Source organism: Canis aureus, chromosome 15, assembly GCF_053574225.1.
Source record: "Canis aureus isolate CA01 chromosome 15, VMU_Caureus_v.1.0, whole genome shotgun sequence".
Classification (NCBI taxonomy): Eukaryota; Metazoa; Chordata; class Mammalia; order Carnivora; family Canidae; genus Canis; species Canis aureus.
The window spans coordinates 55,448,593-55,468,318 of record NC_135625.1 but is presented as its reverse complement, the minus strand read 5'-3'; the positions used below and the strand labels follow the sequence as shown (position 1 = coordinate 55,468,318).

Sequence of the window (19,726 nt, the reverse complement as noted above, 5' to 3'; positions counted from 1 at the left end):
AAGTACCTTTATGTTAAAAACATAGCAAGGTTTCAGGCTTTTGAATACTCTTTCCACTCTACTTCCTTTCTACTTTTTTTCTTGATGACATCATTTCTCTTATTCCCTTTTCCTATGTTCTGATAGGCACAGTTTCCTACTTCTGGGATCTCTTCATGTCCACTTAGATACATGTATTTAATATGTCCCATCTTTCATCTGCTATTAACTATTTATTTATATTTTCAGGGGCGGGGAGGGGCAAAGGGAAAGAGAGAATGTTAAGCAGGCTCTATGCCTAGCACAAAGCCCAATGCAGAGCTCGATTTCACAACCCTGAAATCATGACCTGAGCTAAAATCAAGAGTCAGACATTTAGCAGACTGAGTCAATCCAGGCACCCCTATTTTTTATTAGTAGTAATAAGGACACGGTTTTAATCACTTTATAAATGTATATCTTTTCTAACTCTTAGAGAAACCTTCCTTAATAAAGTACTGTGATTCCTATTTTGCAGAAGAGATGAATGAGGCAGGCAGGTCACATAACTTATAGCCAGTGTCTCTCAGATAGTAAAGAGGAGCCAAGATTCAAAGCCAGGCAATGTGATTCCACAGCTCTTATTCAGGCCACCAGGGTAGCCTTGGCATTAGCGTAGGAATGAAAACAATATTGTAATGACAAGAAAGGGGAAAAAATTATAACAGTGTAATTGCTAGTATTTATTGAAGGATTACTGTGTGCTAGACATGACAATAATGGCTTTATAAGAGTTATTTTACTTTTACACCAGCCTTTAAGATTATTTTCATCTTACTCTTGAGGATACTGAGGTATAGAGTTTCATTAACTTGCTTAATATCCACATGGTTAGTTAGTAAGTGTTGGAAACCAAAGTTAAGCTCCTGACCCAGAGTGTCTATGGATTGTTGTTTATATGCCCATTTATGTTCTGTTTAGATTGGCAATGAATTAAAGAATAAATACTTCATTAATTTTCTGGCACATAGTAAGTTTTCATTAAGTATTTGTGAATTGTAATATATAAACCTATGTTTAGATGAGATAACTTACACTCCTTGCCTCTTACACAGCATCCTAGAAGCTTATTTTTCCTGTCAACTCTGCTAGGCACTATAGGGAATACCATAATTGTATTTTTTAAAATTATAGAACCTTTGGTGGTGTTTTATGTTTTATAAGTGCTAAAAGTAGTCTGTGCTAAAGCTCAAAAAAATAAGTGTTTTAAAAACTTTATTTTGAATGTATTAAATAAAAATATCTTAAGCAATTAAAAGATTTAGAAAAAGGAGTGTAACAACCACATACCCATCATCCAGAATAGTTGTTTATCCATGTAGTTTATTTCTTTCCTTATTTAATGCTAATTTCTGTGTTTGTTTTATGCTTAAAGCCATATCCAGAAGACCCAGCAGTTTATAAACCACTCTCCCAGGAAGAATTGCAAAGGATAAAGAATGAGAAAAAACAGAAGCAGAATGAGAGAAAACAGAAAATATCAGAAAACCGCAAACATTTGGCTAGTGTACGTGTTGTACAAAAAAACCTTGTCTTTGTTGTAGGACTGTCTCAGCGCCTAGCAGATCCAGAGGTAAGTCCTCTTCTGTTTTCGTTCTCAACTTGACATTTTTTTATTTTTGCTTGTCTTATTTGGAAATAACAGCTGACCTTGCCTATTAGCTGGATTCCCCTGAAATTATTAAGACTTAGGAGAGAATGGGAAATGATTTTTTAATTATCTCTAGGAAACCAATGACCACTTGTGATCTTAGGCAGGTTCTTAATCTTTCTTGGCCTCATTTTCTTCAGTTGTGAAACGAGGCAGTTGAACTAGATCTCTGAAATCTCCTTTAGTGCTAATAATCTGAAAATTGGTTAATGGTTCTTTTTTTGCTATTCTGGCTAATGTGTGACATGACTACTGTGTTTCTTTTTTCTGTATAAAGAATCACAGTGGACATGCAGTTACATGAACCCACTAGAGATCTGCATTTTTTAAAAATCCTGTCTACATAGTGATTCTTGGTTATTGAACAATAATAGAACTGCTGCTATGCTGTACCATCATTCTTTATTCTTTTATTTTAAGCCAATTTTGGGGAAATAATTTGATGAAGGAAAATAATGGACCAGGTTCTTTGTCATTTGTTTGGAGGCAGGGGAGACCCTTTGTTCATTACTTCTTTTTTGTTTTTTCACCACCTGTGTTATCAGAGTATGTTGACTTCATAACTTTGCCTGATGCCCTTGGTTGTACATCTGCTAATTTTTAGTTTCTGATGTATTAGGAGGTACTGACTAGATTGATGGCAGAGCATGTAGAAGCTGCTTCAAGCCAGATAGTTTACTTCAGTAGGAAAGAGTTGGATTTGGGGGATCTGCCAAAAGTGCTCCTTGAGAAGGGTTTTGAGTCATGCTCATCGTGGTACCCCTAAGAGGGAGGATTATAGTGAAAATGCCGAGGGAGGTGGAAATCTTCACACTTGGCTAAGTGGGCAAAGGCCCCAGAGGAAAGAAATTTAAGGAATGTAAAAATTGATTTTGTAAAGGCAATTTAGAGAGAGTAATACATATTTATTAAAGATGAGTTTACTATGTATTTGGGTCTGTGAAGGGCTTCAGTGGAAAAGAACTTAAGGGAGACCATACTAAGAAGCCTTTATCATTGGCAATAAACACAGAGGCAGCTCTAGAATTACTTGGACCTAAGTCAGGGGATACTGGCTTTAGTGGGCGGCAGGAGTCCCTCTGGAGACCAGGTTCTTTCCAGAGCCAAAGGGAGCTGATCTCCAGTTCTACAGGAAAAGACTTCAGGAAGACTTGTTAAGGATGAGAGCTCATTTTAGGCTATGACTCAACCTCAGCAGCCAGTTCTTTTTTGTTGTTTTGTTTCTGATTCCTCCGGTGGACAGAATCCCACTTCCCTGTGACTATTTTCCTGAACACTACTACAGCTTTACACTGGTCCTTCTGTCTTCCCCTTTCAGCTCTGCCTTTTTCTCTAACCAGACAGCGTTTCCCTCTGCAAGCTTTTTTTTTTTAATTTTATCCGTCTCTTTTTATTCTTACTAATCTTACTGATTAGAATCTCCTGAACCTGCTGTTCCGGTAAACTAATGGAACTTTTATTTTGATTTGACAACTCTTGGATATGCATGTACCTGATTTTGCTACTACATCCTGGGTCCTATCACCTATAATACTGGAGGCATATGGGGAGCAGCGCCCAAAAATTAAGCCATAGTCTCAGTCTGATGTTTGAATTATAGATTTCCTACCTCCTCTTTAGATTCTGTGATTTGTTTTTATTTACTTAACAATGGTTTCTTATTTCCACTTCAAAAGACAAGACTCCAGTAACATTAATCTGGAGAACTGCTACACAGAAAAAAAATTAATCTAGGTGGTAACTAGTGAGAGAGGTTTATCTAGAATCTCAATGTGCTTTGAAAAAGCACTGTACTTGTTTTATCCTTTTGAAATCCTCTCTTGGTGAGAGGACAGCGAACATTTTTAAACATTGATTTCTCTCATTTATTTCTCTTGAAACCCTAGGAAGACCAAAGACCAGTGTTTTATTTGTTCAGTCCTACCACTTCTAAATAATAATATCTTAACAAATTCTCTTATTTTATTGTATAATCTTTTCAGTTTGGAAGACTTAAAGTCAGCTCTATTAGAAAATTTGAAGTTTCAAGTTGTTGTGTAACTTTCAGGTCAGAGAAGATCCTATTTACTTATTTTTGGATGATGAATAATTTGATATTTGACTAAATTCTGATTAGCAAAACAGAAGAGTTAAGGCAAAATTCAAGCTCATTTTGAAAATAATATTTGTGCATCAGAAAACTTAATACCAAGATTGATTGTCAAATCAGTATTCATTTGTTGATCCATTAAAAAAAACTATTTTATTTTTTTTTAATTTTTATTTATTTATGATAGAGAGAGAGAGAGGCAGAGACATAGGCAGAGGGAGAAGCAGGCTCCATGCACCGGGAGCCCGACGTGGGATTCGATCCTGGATCTCCAGGATCACGCCCCGGGCCAAAGGCAGGCGCTAAACCGCTGCGCCACCCAGGGATCCCCAAAAAAACTATTTTAGAAGACGGGGTAGATAGCTAGAGGTAGTGATTAGAGGTAATCATCTTCTAAGTCCTGAAATTTCAGATTTGCTGGAACCTAATTCATTCATTTTGTAAAGTAACTCTTGAATACTTTCCATATTTTAGGTACTTTGATGTTGGAGGTAAAGTAATTTAGCAAGCCAGACACAGTCTCTACCCTTAACTAATTTATAGACTATTAAGACAGAGTTTAATTACTTTTAAGTGTGCTGAACATTTAAAACAGGGAAGTGTATTATATGTTCTGGGGAACATATAATAGTGGGGAACTTGGCTAATATAGAGATCCACAAAAAGCCTCCCTAAGGAAAGGATACTTAAGAATTACTAGAGACTGGCTAGGAAGCATATAAGGACAAGAGTGTCCCAGGTATATGGTGGTCTGAGAGAGCAGCTTGTTTGAGGAACTAAAAGACTTTAAAGACAGAACCAGGTTGTTTTACAAGTGAGAAATTGAGGCATAGGGAAGTTAAATGACTTCTCTGGAATCACGCAGCTGTTTCATGGCGGAGGCAGGACTAGGAACCACCCCCCTTCCCTTTAGTTTTAAAGGTCCTATTCCAGTATATTTTTTGCTGATGATTGGTCTGTTGTTCATCCATTCCCCTAATTTATCCATTCATCCTTCTGTCTGCTTATCAAGTTTTTTATTTTGTCTCTAATATCCATGAACACTTGACTGTGTTCCCACAGAATATATAGGAAGACATTTTATTTTATTTAAAAAAAAATTTTTTAGGAAGACATTTTAAACATTACACATGCCACTGGGCATTTAGAATTCTGTCATGTGGCCTTTTATAGTCTATATTAGTATTCAGGCTGGCTCGCTGTAAAGCAAATACATGATATTTAATATATGAATAATGTGGGGGTATGCAGGGTGCTTTACCAACTCCCCATACTTCTTAATCACTAGAATGCTGATTTGCTAGTTGTATGTTTACATAGGATCTGCAGTATTTAACTTAACTTAGAAACTTTAAATATTTGAATTTCCCTTGCCTGGGCAAGCCATTTCTTATCAGCCATAGGCCATTTGCTAATATTTTGAGGCCCACCAGTGTTCCTTATCCAAATAATTCTTGTTGTTCAATGCTAAAAGAGTTATTTTTCTGTAAACATTTATTGAGTACCTACAATGTGCTGGGTAGTATTTAAGACACTGAGTGTACACCAACATAAAGGTAGTCCCTGCTTATTTTCAAACGAACAGTATAATATATGGGAAGTGCTCTGTGCTATGGAGGCACAAGAGAGAGCACTCGATCTTATTGGGGAGGTATGTGCCCTTCCACATACCACATTTTTGAGGTAAAGTGTTTCTGGTACAAGCACTCTACAGATTCTTCAGGATGAGAAAGATCTCAGTCTGCGAGCGATTTGTTTGGCTGGAGGGTTAGAGTGCAGTGGTGACAGATGAGACTGGTGAGGTTATGATTTTCAATCTTATCAGAGCCAGTACCCATTTTTAAAAATGTTTTGTAACACTCTTTGATTTTTATGAAGTGACTCCATGAAATAAAGAAATAAAAGGCACTAAAAGGGAAATAAGTATAAAAAGACTATCTCTGCATGTTAATTTTGGATACCACTACTCTAGAACATTGCTACTCAAAATGTGCTTTCTGAGCTGGTAGCCCTAGTATCACCTAGGTGCTTATTAGGTAAACTCAGGCCTTGCTTCAGAGCCACTAGATCTGAATATGCAATTTCACTAGATCCTCAAATGATTTGTATGCAATTCAAGTTTGGGAAGTACTGTTTTTAAGTACATAATAAAATAATAAGATGCTCACATCTGTGTGTAGAATCAATGTGAGTGTGACACCTACAAAGGCAGATTGTTACAGTTATATATGTATTGGTAACCCAGGTATATGAAAAGCCAAAGATGTGATTTTTTTTTAAGTAACTTTTCATGTAATCCTGAAAAAAGCACTTGGAGTCTTTCCTTAATTACATATTATTTTCTTTCCTATAAATTCAACACATGTCAGAACTGTAGGGAACTACTTTGAGTTTATATGTAATGTGGAATTTGTTTCTAAGTTCACTTAATTATAAATAGGCTTCTCAGCTACACGAATGTCTTATAAGACATTCAAAAGTTGTGCAGGACAGTTCTTTATTGTGCAGGAGGCAGAGCATTGTAAGCCATTCCTGGCTCCCATCCACTGAACATAAGTATTACCTCCCGGTCACTTTGACAACCTCCTCCTGTAAAAGCTCCCACAGATTTTTAAAATGCTCCCTTGAATGCTGCCTTCATTGAGAGCTGCTACCATAAACTCAGATGTGATTTGAGATGCTGATACAGAACAATGTATGACCAGCCTGAACTCTTTGAAGCAGGTATTTCAACTGTGAAGCCCTTTGCTGAGTTGGTATGCATCAAGTTAGATATTGAATGCAGTTCTAAACTCTACCAGCCAGGGAGCTTTTCAAAATAAACTCCTCCCTACTCCTCAACCCTGAGACTTTGCAGTATACAACCTGAGAGTTATTGCCTTTGCCACTTAATAGTCTCATTTGTTTCGGGGGATTTGGTGGAAAAAAGATTGAAAACCAATATGGTCACCTCATTTTATAATCCATTAAAATTGGCTGTAGAAAACAGAACAGCCCTATACTTATAAGAACCAAAGTAGGGGATCCCTGGGTGGCTCAGCGGTTTAGCGCCTGCCTTCAGCCCAGGGCCTGGTCCTGGAGTCCCAGAATTAAGTCCCACATCAGGCTCCCTGCATGGAGCCTGCTTCTCCCTCTGCCTGTGTCTCTGCTTCGCTCTTTCTCAGTGTCTCTCATGAACAAATAAATACAATCTTAAAAAAAAAAAAGAACCAAAGTAAAATGTGGTAAAAATAATGATATTGGGGCACCTGGATGGCTCATTCGGTTAAGGTCTGCCTTCTGCTCAGGTCATGATCCCAGGGTCCTGGAATTGAACCATCACATGGTGCTCCTCCCTGTGCAGCAGGGAGTCTGCTTCTCTCTCTCCCTCTGCCTGCTGCTCTCCCTGCTGGTGGTCTCTCTCTCCTTCTCTGTCAAATAAAGTCTTTAAAAAGATTATTAATTGAGGGACGCCTGGGTTGCTCTGCGGTTGCCTTCAGCTCAGGACATGGTCCTGGAGTCCTGGGATCTGCTTCTCTCTCTCTCTCTCTCTCTCTCTCTCTCTCTCTGTCTCTCATTGTGTGTCTCAATAAGTAAATAAAATTTTTTTAAATTATTAATTGAAAACTGTTAAGGATTAATGATACCTCAACCATAGACTCACAAAGCTTTGATTCTGTTATGCAGACCATATTAGCTAAGCTGTAAGTATGTGAGAATGTTATCAAATTAGAGTGGAACGAATACTTTGCACACACATGGACAAGTACACTCAAAGTTTTCCTTGAGAGAGACCTTGCTATTTGGGAAGACTGTAGGAACAGTAGGTCTGTAGATAAATTCTAGGAAAAGAACAAAATTTAATTTTTTTTCAAAATTTAATTTTGAAGTAGTTGTAAATTACAGGAAAGATTTATGTATCAAGTTACATATTGGTCAAATTAGCCAAAGTGTGAAGTCTGTAAGAGAAGATAAGTGAATGCTTGTAGTGATCACAAAGTAGAGGAGGTGACACGGGTATGAGGGGGAATAACCACTGAGAAGTAATCACATAATAGATTGAAAGAAATATATAAATTTGTTTTCCTCATTTTTTTCCATCCATCATTACATATATGTTATTTACCAGGAGAAGGGAGGAAAAAACAGATGATCAAGAAGTGGTAAAATTGACACAAAGAAGCTAAGTACACACGTACACAAGTGATAAAGCATGAATCCTAAAGTTGAGGAACGTTGTTACCATATTTGCTATTTGTAGCTTTAATGTAATATATCAAATGTTATATAGAATAGATTAATGAGTAAAGACTGTCCTGTATGTCTGTTCTTGAGTTTCTGTCTCTGCTTAATACATAATTATTTTGGTCATTGTTTTGAGAATTACTTTTTCATAAGGATCATCTGTTAATGAAAATGTGGTTAAGATATTTGATCTGTTTGGTGTTAAGAACACTGTGAAGATAAGATCCCACGTATTATTGGTGCAGATATTAGAACATAGTGGATAATACCAAACTTAGAGAATCTTAGTTTCCATGTAATGGGCCAATAAAAAGTAACTTTTAAACTCTGTTGATGATTTCCTGTAGGTTAACCATACAGATTGTAATTAGGAAGTTTTTATTAATAAACTTTAAAGGGATGCCTGGGTGGCTCAGCAGTTAAGTATGTGTCTTTGACACAGGGCTTGATCCTGGAGTTCCAGGATGGAGTCCCACATCGGGCTTCCTGCAGGGAGCCTGCTTCTCCCTCTGCCTATGTCTCTCTGCCTCTGTGTGTGTGTGTGTGTGTGTCTCTCATGAATAAATAAATAAAATCTTAACCAAAAAAAAAAAAAGAAAAGAAAAGGAAAGAAAGAAAAAGAAAACTTTAAAAATTATTTTCCTTTCTCTGAAGGGGGATGCTGTATGCCCCCATTATAAAGAGAACATTGATGAATATTGGGATACATTATACCTTATTTCTTCTTTTATAGGTTTTGAAACGACCAGAATATTTTGGGAAGTTTGGTAAAATACATAAAGTTGTCATCAATAATAGCACATCATATGCAGGCTCACAGGTAACTAATTGTAGAGACTTTTGCTCTTCCTCCCTATGGTCTAGGCTTGACCTGGGCAGTTCAGAAAGAAAATTTGCTTTCTGTGATGAGAAAGCCTAAAGGTCAAGGATTTAAGCAGTGTAGTGACCTCTGCTGGTGGGATGGGGGAATTTCTGGTGCTCATTTGACTTCTGGACTTAACAGTGAATTAATAGTAGTAAGAAATAGTAATACAAAGTTTAGATGATGGTTTGAGGGGGAGAGGGAATTGAGTCCATTATCACACAGTGTAATAATTAAGTGATGATTTCCAATTATTTTCAAATATTGAAAACTTAGTAGAGCATCTTTGTTATGCTGGTATCAGCAGTTAGAATACTCTTGCAAACTGCATTTATTTTGGGGAGACCATAATTTGACAAAATGTCTTAAAGCTTTATTTTTTAAATCTGACTTTCAAAGTTTGTTGTAACCTTGACAAGCCTGTCAAATGACTTTCAAAAGATAAATACAAATCCACAGGTGATACTTTATCTGCATGTATTTTAGTCTACTTAAAATCAGATAAAATTCAATAATTATGATTGTTTTAAGAAGAGCTAGTATATGGTTTAATCAAAACTACTAGTATTTCTAATTATTATCATTGATGGTAGTAGTAGTAGTAAAGGCCTTTAGAATTCCCTAGGCAGGGTGCAAAGGAATGGTTTTTAATTTTTTTTTTTTAATTTGAAACTAGTAACCGTGTGTTTTCACTTTAGGGTCCAAGTGCCAGTGCTTACGTAACCTACATCCGGTCAGAAGATGCTCTCAGAGCCATACAGTGTGTCAACAACGTGGTAGTAGATGGCAGAACACTTAAGGTAATATGGTCCTCTTGATTTTCTTTAAGGGGGATGAGAGAAAAGGTGGTAAATAGGGGAGAGCCTACCATTTACATATCACATTTAGAGGGAGTATATTTGAAGATTTGCTTCTTAAGCATCTGTACTAACTAACTTATCAGAGCTGATTTGTTTATTGACAGCTTATGTAGGTAGGAATAAACACATTCATTATTAGGTGATCATCTTTAAAAATATCCTGTATTTACACACAATCTTATTTTGTGAAAATAGGACCTGGTATTCTTATCAAAAATAGATAATGATTCTGCTTTGTCATTCTTCAAGATTTGGCCATTGATCAATTCAGGTTTAAGTAAAGGGTTACATTAAGCCATCCTTTATACAGATGGAAAAAGGATGGCATAAATAGAAAAAAGAATTTGTTTTCTTGGGTGCCTAAGTTTTGTAACATGGAGTGGATTTTGTACATGTCTTCTGATCTCTAGGGATGATGATTTGGGTACTCAAGTTCTGGAAACCCTAACTGAAGTGTTTTCTTTAGTTCTTCTAAAGGAGCATCATAGTAATCATATTAGTAATAGTTTAGTTCTCTAGTATTGAGAAGCATACTTCTTTGATCATGTCTGTGCCTCATTTGAGGTGAAGTGAAAACACCAAACAAGGAAATTCTTACTGTCAATTCACATTTTGGGTCCTTTTTTCCCCTTCCCTACTCTTTCTGCAGGCATCTCTAGGTACAACAAAATACTGCAGTTACTTCTTAAAGAATATGCAGTGCCCAAAGCCTGACTGCATGTATCTACATGAATTGGGGGATGAGGCGGCCAGCTTCACAAAAGAGGAAATGCAGGTAGTAAATTAATGTGAATTACAAACTTCGCAGGAAAGGGAGTATCTTTCTCTATAAGTTAAAATTGTAAAAGCAAAAACTAGGGATTTAATTTTTTTAAATTATTATTAAAGTAGCATCTTCCATACAGTGTTCCATGGAATGTCTGTTCTACAGAATCTTGTTATAATGAAACTGGGTCTGTAGTCCATCAAGTTTGGAATGCTAGATTAATGAAGATAAATAGATTTCTTTCCTGCAGGACTTCTCAGAGTCTTTAATATACTGATACCTATCCAAGAAAGGAATATACAATCAGAACCAAGGAAAGCATTTTAGTAAATGCTACTTTAGGGGGAATATAAACAAAATGAAAGCAAAGTGGGTTACTGTAATTATAAAGTTTTTTCCTTCCTAATTTCCACTCTTTACAGAACATGCTAGAAAAGAACAACCTATCAAATGTTGCTGATAACCTAACATTTTTATAAAATGATTCTCCCCATGAAAGTGTACACTGAGTCAGTGTCCTGTGAAGGGAGAATTGAAGGTTTATTATCCTATGTTGTTTTTAGATTTCCTGTTCTCTGGTCTCCTTTCAATTTATAGTATTATAAACATATCTTTATAAGTAAAAATGTTGACCTTATGTATATTAAATAAGGATTATACCAAAGCACAATACTGCACTTCTCTCTTATAGATGAGGATGTCAGATTGTTGCTATGGACTTTTGCAGGAATACTTCTCATTTAGAAGTGGGGGGAGCATTGAATGTCATCTTGGGCTCTGTAGGTCAACCTAGAGAAAGTCTAATAGGGTCTCTGTGAAGAGCACATTGTTAAAATGAAATATTACCCTTTTTTGACTTGGAGCTACTACAGATTTAAGTCTCATTATAATCAATTCATTGGAATTTCTTGATCGTATTTCTTTATGATCCAAAAACTGTGTTAAAATAAGGTCTCTATGACATTTAATGGGGACAAATGCCTTACTTTTTATCTAATAAGTGCTTCTTGAATTTTTTTCATTTTTTGGGTGAAACATTCTTGGATAGAATCTAAGGTGGAACCATTCCAATATAAATTTTGACAAGTAGAGAATATGTACCACTCATGCTATATTATATTGAAAATTTCTCTCAAAGAATGTCTAAACCCTAGTTTATCTCATTTTTGAGTGTTATTGAATTGTAAACAAAAATGGACAGACAGTCCTATGGAACTAACTTGTAATGGGATTTAACCTTTGTGGACTGCCCCTGTAAAATGATTTGAGTATTAGTTTTAGCTCTTAGTTACTAATGAAAGCCACAATGTCTCCTGAAGTATTGATTGTAGAAAAAAATTTCAAGGCTTTTCGTATTTTAAAGGTGTAAATCCACATCTAACTGTATTTTTCTTAATAATTCAGAATTCATATTGTTATGATAAATTCATCTGCTCTTCTTTATGTGAGTTTAAGATTATTTTGAAAGGAAGTTTCTTTATTAAGATAGTTCCTCTACATAGAAAGGAAATTTAAACAGATTATATCACGGCAAAAGTCAGAAGATCTTTCTTTATTGTTGCATAATTCAGAATTTAGTACCGTATGAAATATTTATAGATCCATTTGAAACAGCAGGAGCCCTCTCAGAACAGGGCATGATGCATTCATTGTTGAGTGTAAGGATGCAGTCATCTTTGCTTAAATGATGTTGCCCTTGCTTGTTTTTATTGTTTTGTTTTTGTTTTGATCTGTCCTGTTCTTGGTTTGGTTTTCCCATAACATCTAGTTAGAACACACTTCTAAAATAATTAAACAGTCCTGAAGGTAAGTAAAAATGTCATTTCAGTTATGATATACATGCAGATAGTAAAATGTTATTCAAAGGAATTTCACTGTAATTTATTTTTGTGTGTGACTAATTTCCAGAGGCAGTCTTTGCCTCATTTCTTCCATAATGTTTGTAACATTGCCTTCTGATACACACCTACCAGCTACAGTAAATACAGATATCTTTTTGTTGTGTATAGAGCAGTGATGTGCAGATTTTTTTCTGTAAAGGGTCAGTTAGTAAATATTTTAGGCTTTCTGGCCTCTAGTAAATACTCAATTTTTCTGTTGGACCAGAGACCAGCCATAGGCAGCTAGTAAATGAATGAGCATGACTGTTTCAACAAAACTTTATTTATAAAAACAAAGGGGTCGGGGATGGGGCAGGGCGCCTGGGTGGCTCAGTCAGTTATGCGTCTGCCTTCAGCTTGGGGCATGATTCCTGGGTCCTGAGATCAAGCCTCACATTGGACTCCCTGCTCAGTGGGGAGCCTGCTTCTCCCTCTCCTGCTCCCCCTTCTTGTGTTCTCTCTCTCTGTGAAATAAATAAATGAAATCTTAAAAACAAACAAAGGAGCTAGCTATAAACTGCCAGCCCCTTGTCTAGAGTTTAAAATACATTAATTTTTATCTGAAAACAAAATAATGGGATTTTTACTTACTGTCAAGATAATGAAAAATGTAGTAAAACTCATAATCTGTGTACTATTTACAATGTGTTCATCTCTTTTAAAAAAAGAAATTAGTTATTTTCGGTGATCTTCAGAATTCTGTAATGGCCGATTAGAAGTCTTCATTCTTACATGAAAGATGGGGAAATAGGTTTAAAAGGGCCTCTAGTGTTTTGAGCTGGCAAAAAAGTTGTCTGTTAAAAAAAAGTCTGTTAATTTGGTTTTCTGCACAATAAATGGTTGATGAAATCCTTAATTAATGGTGTATATATCATAGATTTGTTGGAAGAACTTTAATTGGTCTAGCAATTCTGTGACATCATCCTCACAGGGTTCTCAAATGCCATGAAAAACCCATATATGCTTTATTTAGGGTATCTTATAATTCGGAAAGTAAGTCATTTTATACCAGCCACTTTGTGAACCCCACTGCAGTTTTAATTTCTTCTTCCATTAGGCGGGTAAGCACCAAGAATATGAACAGAAACTACTTCAAGAATTATATAAATTAAACCCTAATTTTCTTCAACTGTCTACGGGTTCAGTTGATAAGAATAAGAACAAAGTGACACCACTGCAGAGGTATGATACGTAAGTACCGATACTAGTATAATCAGACACCTTACTTACCTTTATGTCTGTTGATCCTCTCTTTCCATTCTACATCTTCTTCAGGCAGAATTCTTCTTGACAATATCTATCATGTGTGCAGAACTATTGCATTATATAGGAAATATTGAGTCACAGTTTCTGGGTTTGAATGTTTGCTGCCTGCCGCTCCCTGGTAATACTTCAGATGAGCCTCTTGATGGCTCCCCCTTTGCATTGATTTGCAGACTGCCCTGGACCCTGGGAACACCCTCCTTGAGAAAAAGGAAATTAAGGGATGTTGGTTATTGAAAGGTTCTTATTACCTAATTAAGGATTTGAATCCCCCTTTTTATAATGAGAGGGAAAAAACTGTGAAAGGGGGAGTGGGAATTACCTGAAGCATTGTATGTTGAGGACGCAAATATTTGTGGTTTTCTAGTTGCAGGAGTCATTAACATCTTATATCCTCTGCATGAGGAGGATTCAGAATCTTACAAAACAACTTATTTTTGTGTAGATCTGTATTATGTCAATGTTTAAATAAATTTATAGTCTTAGGTACTGAGTCTTATTCTGATATGGTGATCATCACATTTCGGGTTATATTTGGTTATGGCCTGTTGGAAAATGGTATGATTAATAAAAACAATAATGGGAGTGGGTGTATTCTATCCTGAATGTTCCTTAAGTTTGTTGTGTTAGGATCTTGTACATTTTTTTAATTTGGTAAGTTTAATTTTTATAAAATGAATTCATTTAAAGTAAATAGCTGTAATTCATTTAGATATGTTGATTTTCTTTTTTAAAAAATTTACTCCAAAGTTAAATTTGTTTAAGTGATATTCTAAATGTCTGGTTGTTACTTGTGAAAGTCTAGCGTCTATGGCACTAAAGTAATATAAGGGCCATTTTTCAAATATAGTTAAGAATAACTACATGTGTTATTGTCAGGTCAGTTTCTTCAACTACCTATTCCTTAAATCTTGAAGTCTTTGTTAAGTTTATTCATTTTGATGGTAAAGATGATTTAAAAGGCTATTCAAATTTGTTTATATATACACACACATATATGCATGTGTACAAATATGTGTATTATAAATATATATATATATATATAAAAGGCCACAGAGCAAAACAAAATTACTGTATAGTAAACTATGTAAAATTTGTTGATAAATCAAAGCTAAGAATTAAAGATAAGTCCAGAAGAAATCTTTTTGGGATGAGAAGCTTTGACCCTTTCCATTGATCTTTCTGTACCTACTCCTTTCTACTCCTGTATGTTTGTCTTATTAAGAACCATATTCTATTACTTACCTCATTGGTTGCTAAATCAGTAGTGCTTCACATAACAATGGGGTTCTTGTAGTAAAAATTTATTTCAGATGCTTTTAACATTTATATACATCTCTGTTTTCATTAAAAATTTCATTCTAATTATAATCAATTCTGGGGTCATAGCCCCTAGAGAATTCAGATCAGATATTTAAAATTTAGATGATTTCTTTGAGATAATGTTTTTTATTTCTCATATGTTAAAGTAATATGTTTCTACCTAAGGAAATTTGAAAATACAAAAACATACAGAAGAAAGACCAGATATTTAAAATTTAGATGATTTCTTTGAGATAATATTTTTTATTTCTCATATATTAAAGTAATATGTTTCTACCTAAGGAAATTTGAAAATACAAAAACATACAGAAGAAAGTAAATATTGTATGTGATCTCAATAACCAAAACCTTTTTACTGACAATGATTTGATATATTTTCTGCAGTGTGTATTTCTTTGTAGTCCTTTTCCTTCTTGTTAATGTGTATATAGACAAAATACATTGGTTTGTTATATTTTAAAACTTAATACTCATTATTATGAATATATTTTCCTTTGTCATGAAATCATATAATTTTTTATGGCTGCATGGTATTTCGTGATACATGAGCATTTGAAATTTATTAAACCAACATCCTGCCAGTGTATATTATTTTTATTTTGGTGCTCTTATGTATGACACTGTGATGAACGTTTTTTCATATAAACATTTTGGCTATAGCTTTGATGCTCTTTGAAGTAGGACTGCTCAGTCAAATATTATGGGTACCTAGTTCCTTGAATACTTTTTTCTGCACATTTGCCAATTTGATTTCAAAAGCTGTCTTATTTTATTTTGTATTTAATAGAGTGAATGAACTTCTTAGAGATTGTGAATTCATGTTTGTTATGTTTTATTGATGTATTTAAGTGTTATATGTGCATTATACAGAACTGACTTTCCCCAATTAGTTGACTGGTCTATTTCTGTTTCAAAATACTTGAATTTATCAATCAGTTTTGGAAGAATTTCTCTTCTGCAATATAGCATTGTGTGTTCTCAGCCATTAGCATGTTATAGCTCTCTAAGTCTTTTGTGTCTCTCAGGAAGAATTTTTTGGTGTTTTTCCTGTTTTATTGTATTGCACCTCCCACCACCACCTCTTCCTACTTGAGAATTCTGAGGGTTAAAATTAAAAGACCAGTGTTAGAAAGTGGTGCTCTTAGGCATCCTTGTCTCATTCTTTATAGGGCTATCTCCCTATTTTATAAGGCTATCTCTAGTGTTTTATTCATTTGTAAGTGTGATTTTGATGATTTATTTGAGATAAGTATTTTTAATCACAATATGAAAGTACCATGTTATTGTTAATATGTAGTTTTATTCCTTAGGTGAAAAGTGAAAATTGAAATTTACCAAGTGTCCTTTTGGCATTTATAACAAGTATTTAGTTTATCCTTATTTTTTTGTGATGAGTTACTATTAGATTTACTAATATGTTATTGACTTTGCCTTCATATAAAGTACAGTTAGAACACCTTTATAACTGTTGCTGTAGCAGGAGGGGACTGTCCTGGATGCCATGGAGTAAAAGGAAGAGAAACTGTACTCGTTTAATGACTGCCCAACACCAGTGTTACTGAACCTCAGCCAAGACCAGAATAAATTTTGACACGGTTACCTGTGCTTTGCATAACTACATGATAGAGGAAGGTTTCTTTGGGGATGGAGAAGGGTTATTTTTGTTTAATGCAGGTCCCCCAAATTTAAGGATAAGTGATGGCTCAAGGTGGAGAGAATTCTTATTTTGGCCAACTCCTATAGCTTGTTTTCTTTCCATGCCAGCCCCTGCAAAAGATTGAATTTACCTGATTGTCAATATTACTCAAGGTCTGCTTTGGTCTCCATTTCCACTTTGTCATTATACAGAGTATAGTGGTTGGGATGAATTTGTAGGTAAATTTTCTTCTCACAGGGAAGACTTTTCAAGTTAGAAAGATGAACAGTATAGTATGGCTCTTTTTTCATGGTCCTACCCAAGAGAGACGTTTTTCTTATTCAAGATAAGCTTTCTAGGGGAGAAAGAAAAAGAACAGTTTCTTTCTGTCTCGTTTTGATATTTATATGTAGTGAATAGTAGCTTTAACAAAAATTGCAGGAAAACAAAACCTGTAACCTTATCAACTAACACTAAACCTAAAATGTAGCTTCCTCTTTTTCTAATTAAGCCAGAATACAAATATTAAGAATATCATACATAGCTATTGAATCTTCACTGAACATGGTCCTGAAACACATATATAGTTGAAGTTTCTGTTGTATGTCTTACTCCTGTTTCATTTAAATGAACAGTAAATTATAAAAGGGTATGTGTCAGCGCTCCAATTATGATGCATTCCAGAGTATATTAGTCAGATGGAGTATAGACGTGCTACTTTTCTATATTAATCAGTTACTTTGAGATGATGAATACAAATGATGAGAATGGGGAATAAGGAAGCCATGCAGTAGTGATGCTTAAAGACTTGGTCTTTTAAGTATGGGGCTTTGAAATACCTTCATTTAGATTGTGACATTGTGTCCCAACTGAAAACTGCGAAAGGAATAGTAACTACATAGACTGCCGTGCCCAGGGACAGTAAGTAGGCCTACATAAAGAATTTGGAGAGCAGATTATTGGGTATATAGATCACTCAAGGTAAGTAGTTATGATTTAATATTGTGGCTTAGACAAGCCACCATTGAAGGAGTGGGGATGTTCACCTTCAGACTTAGGTAAGAAGAGGGTTGGTGTCTTTGTGTCCTTTCAGTTTCAGTTGTCCTGTGTGGTAGATACCATTGTTACCTTACTACTGGCAGGGAAAACTGGGACTGGCAAATCTCAGAGTTTAAATAATTCACAGATAAGTGATAGACTAGATCCTGACCAAAGTTGCTGCCACTTTTAAGCCCAGGCTCATTCTCCCACTCTGCCACTGCTCAGTCTAGAAGAGGTAAAACTCTTAAAAGAGACTGACATGAATCAAAAACTCAAAAACGTGAGTCAAACTAATTGACTTAAAGGAGATTATGTCACAATTAATGCATAATTTGACCGTGAAGATCTCACATTTGTAAGACTTATTATCTCAGGATAAATTGGATATACTGTACATTCAAGGAATTAATGGTGTTTAAAGCAAAAGGTTTCGTAAACCACAGTTTGGTGGCAGTAGAGGATAAGCTCTAAAGAAATGGTGAAAGGAAAATGACTATAGGACTTTGTCAGTTTTTATTACATCAAAAGAAAATGCATGTCGTTTTCAAAACATGACTATCTTTATTAAAAAATCAAATCAGACTGCAGGCATAATCAGAGTCCTTATTTGTTCAGTTTAATGGGAGCGGTCACTGCGTGAATTTTGTTCTCCTACCCTGACATCATAGGTACAATTTAGAAAAGGTGTGGTCCAGAGACTCTTGAAAATAATCTAAGGTAGAGCTTGTTAAATCACGAATAGGCTTCAGTACATCTGTGAACTCTTCTGAAATTTTATTAAATTTTGTGTGCATGTATACATTTTTCTGGATAGAGGACCCACTGGTGTGTGCTGATACTTAGGTGATTTCAGCAGTTATTCTCAAACTATGGACAAGGGCCATGAGAGGTCACCTACATTTTTTTTTTTTTTTTTTTTTTTTTGTAAAATGGATCCTCAGAAAGGCATTCCTTCTTTTATAATAGTTAATGATTTGCAATTCTCTACCTTTTGTTTTTGTTTTTGTTTTGCATGAAACTCAGGGCTACTTACTCGTAAACTAAGTAGATGAATTAGTTAGATTTGCTAAAATTGAATATATTAAAATTAGGGAGCTATAAGATTTTTCTGACCTTTGTTCTCATGGTCTTTTTTCTTATTTCTTTTAAGAAATTTTATTCCCAGTGTGTATTTGGAAATATAAAGTTACTGCACTTGTAGACATACATACTGGAAAACTAGTAAGTGAATTCTGGTGTCTTGTTCCACCTGAGTAGAATATTTTCAAAAAAGAAAGCCACTGGTATTTTTTTCCAGAGGATGGCGTGTAATGAGTTTGGGGGGATGGATAAAGTGCCCTTATTTCTTAGAAGACACCTCAAATAAGCAATGATATGTTTAAATTCAACTTAAGGATACAGTATCTTTTAAAACATCAACCTTTATTACTGTGATACAAAATTAAAATGAATAGATGGAGACAGATTTACTTGCTGTTTTTGAAAGCTGGCCACAGCCTATATATTTAGGATGGTGGATGTTTATCTTTCAACTTTAATATTAAGAATAACTGAATTTTTTTATTACTAGTAATCACAACATTTATTTTCACTCATGAGCAGTAGATCCTAGAGTTACTGAGAAAATTTGAATTAAAAGCATATTTGTCAAACTATAGTCAGTCCAGATTATTGACCCATTTTTTTCTTAGCATGTTAATAGCACATTGTGCCATATATTTTAGTACTAAAGTAATACTTGAAATGTTCATCTATATTTGAGGCCTATATCAAATAAACTCTGTAAAGGTAAGCTATCTGTCTGTAACGTAAATTTGTCCTTTGCAGTAGCAAATGTTTATCTCAGTTATTTAAGACAGGCAAGCATGAAAAACTAAAATGAGGTCTTCTAAATGAATATGGAATATTTAATTTAGGAGCAATGTGCATATGTCTTTGTATATATAGTAGCATGACAGTGAAATTTGGAAATATCCATTATGTTATACCTTCTTTCCGAAATGCAACCATAATTAGCACAATCGGAGACTTTGTCTTTTCAATGTGATGAACATGAGAAGTAGACCTTCCCAGTATTTTTTCTGTCGCACTCCCAATCTGGAAAATGGTCTTT

General features: G+C 34.9%; 1 protein-coding gene across 7 annotated transcripts in view; it reads left to right on the top strand.

Moving 5' to 3' along the window:
• Positions 1 to 19,726, top strand: part of CNOT4 (CCR4-NOT transcription complex subunit 4) — a 137,271-nt gene that overhangs the window by 69,183 nt on the left and 48,362 nt on the right. For 4 of the 7 annotated variants that reach the window (XM_077850041.1, XM_077850042.1, XM_077850045.1 and 1 more), the window contains 5 exons: positions 1,394 to 1,591; positions 8,716 to 8,802; positions 9,543 to 9,644; positions 10,354 to 10,479; positions 13,408 to 13,541. In XM_077850041.1, coding sequence (XP_077706167.1) covers positions 1,394 to 1,591; positions 8,716 to 8,802; positions 9,543 to 9,644; positions 10,354 to 10,479; positions 13,408 to 13,541 — 647 coding nt within the window. The remainder of the gene's footprint in view (positions 1 to 1,393; positions 1,592 to 8,715; positions 8,803 to 9,542; positions 9,645 to 10,353; positions 10,480 to 13,407; positions 13,542 to 19,726) is intronic. The other 3 variants (XM_077850044.1, XM_077850046.1, XM_077850048.1) reach the window with 1 other exon arrangement.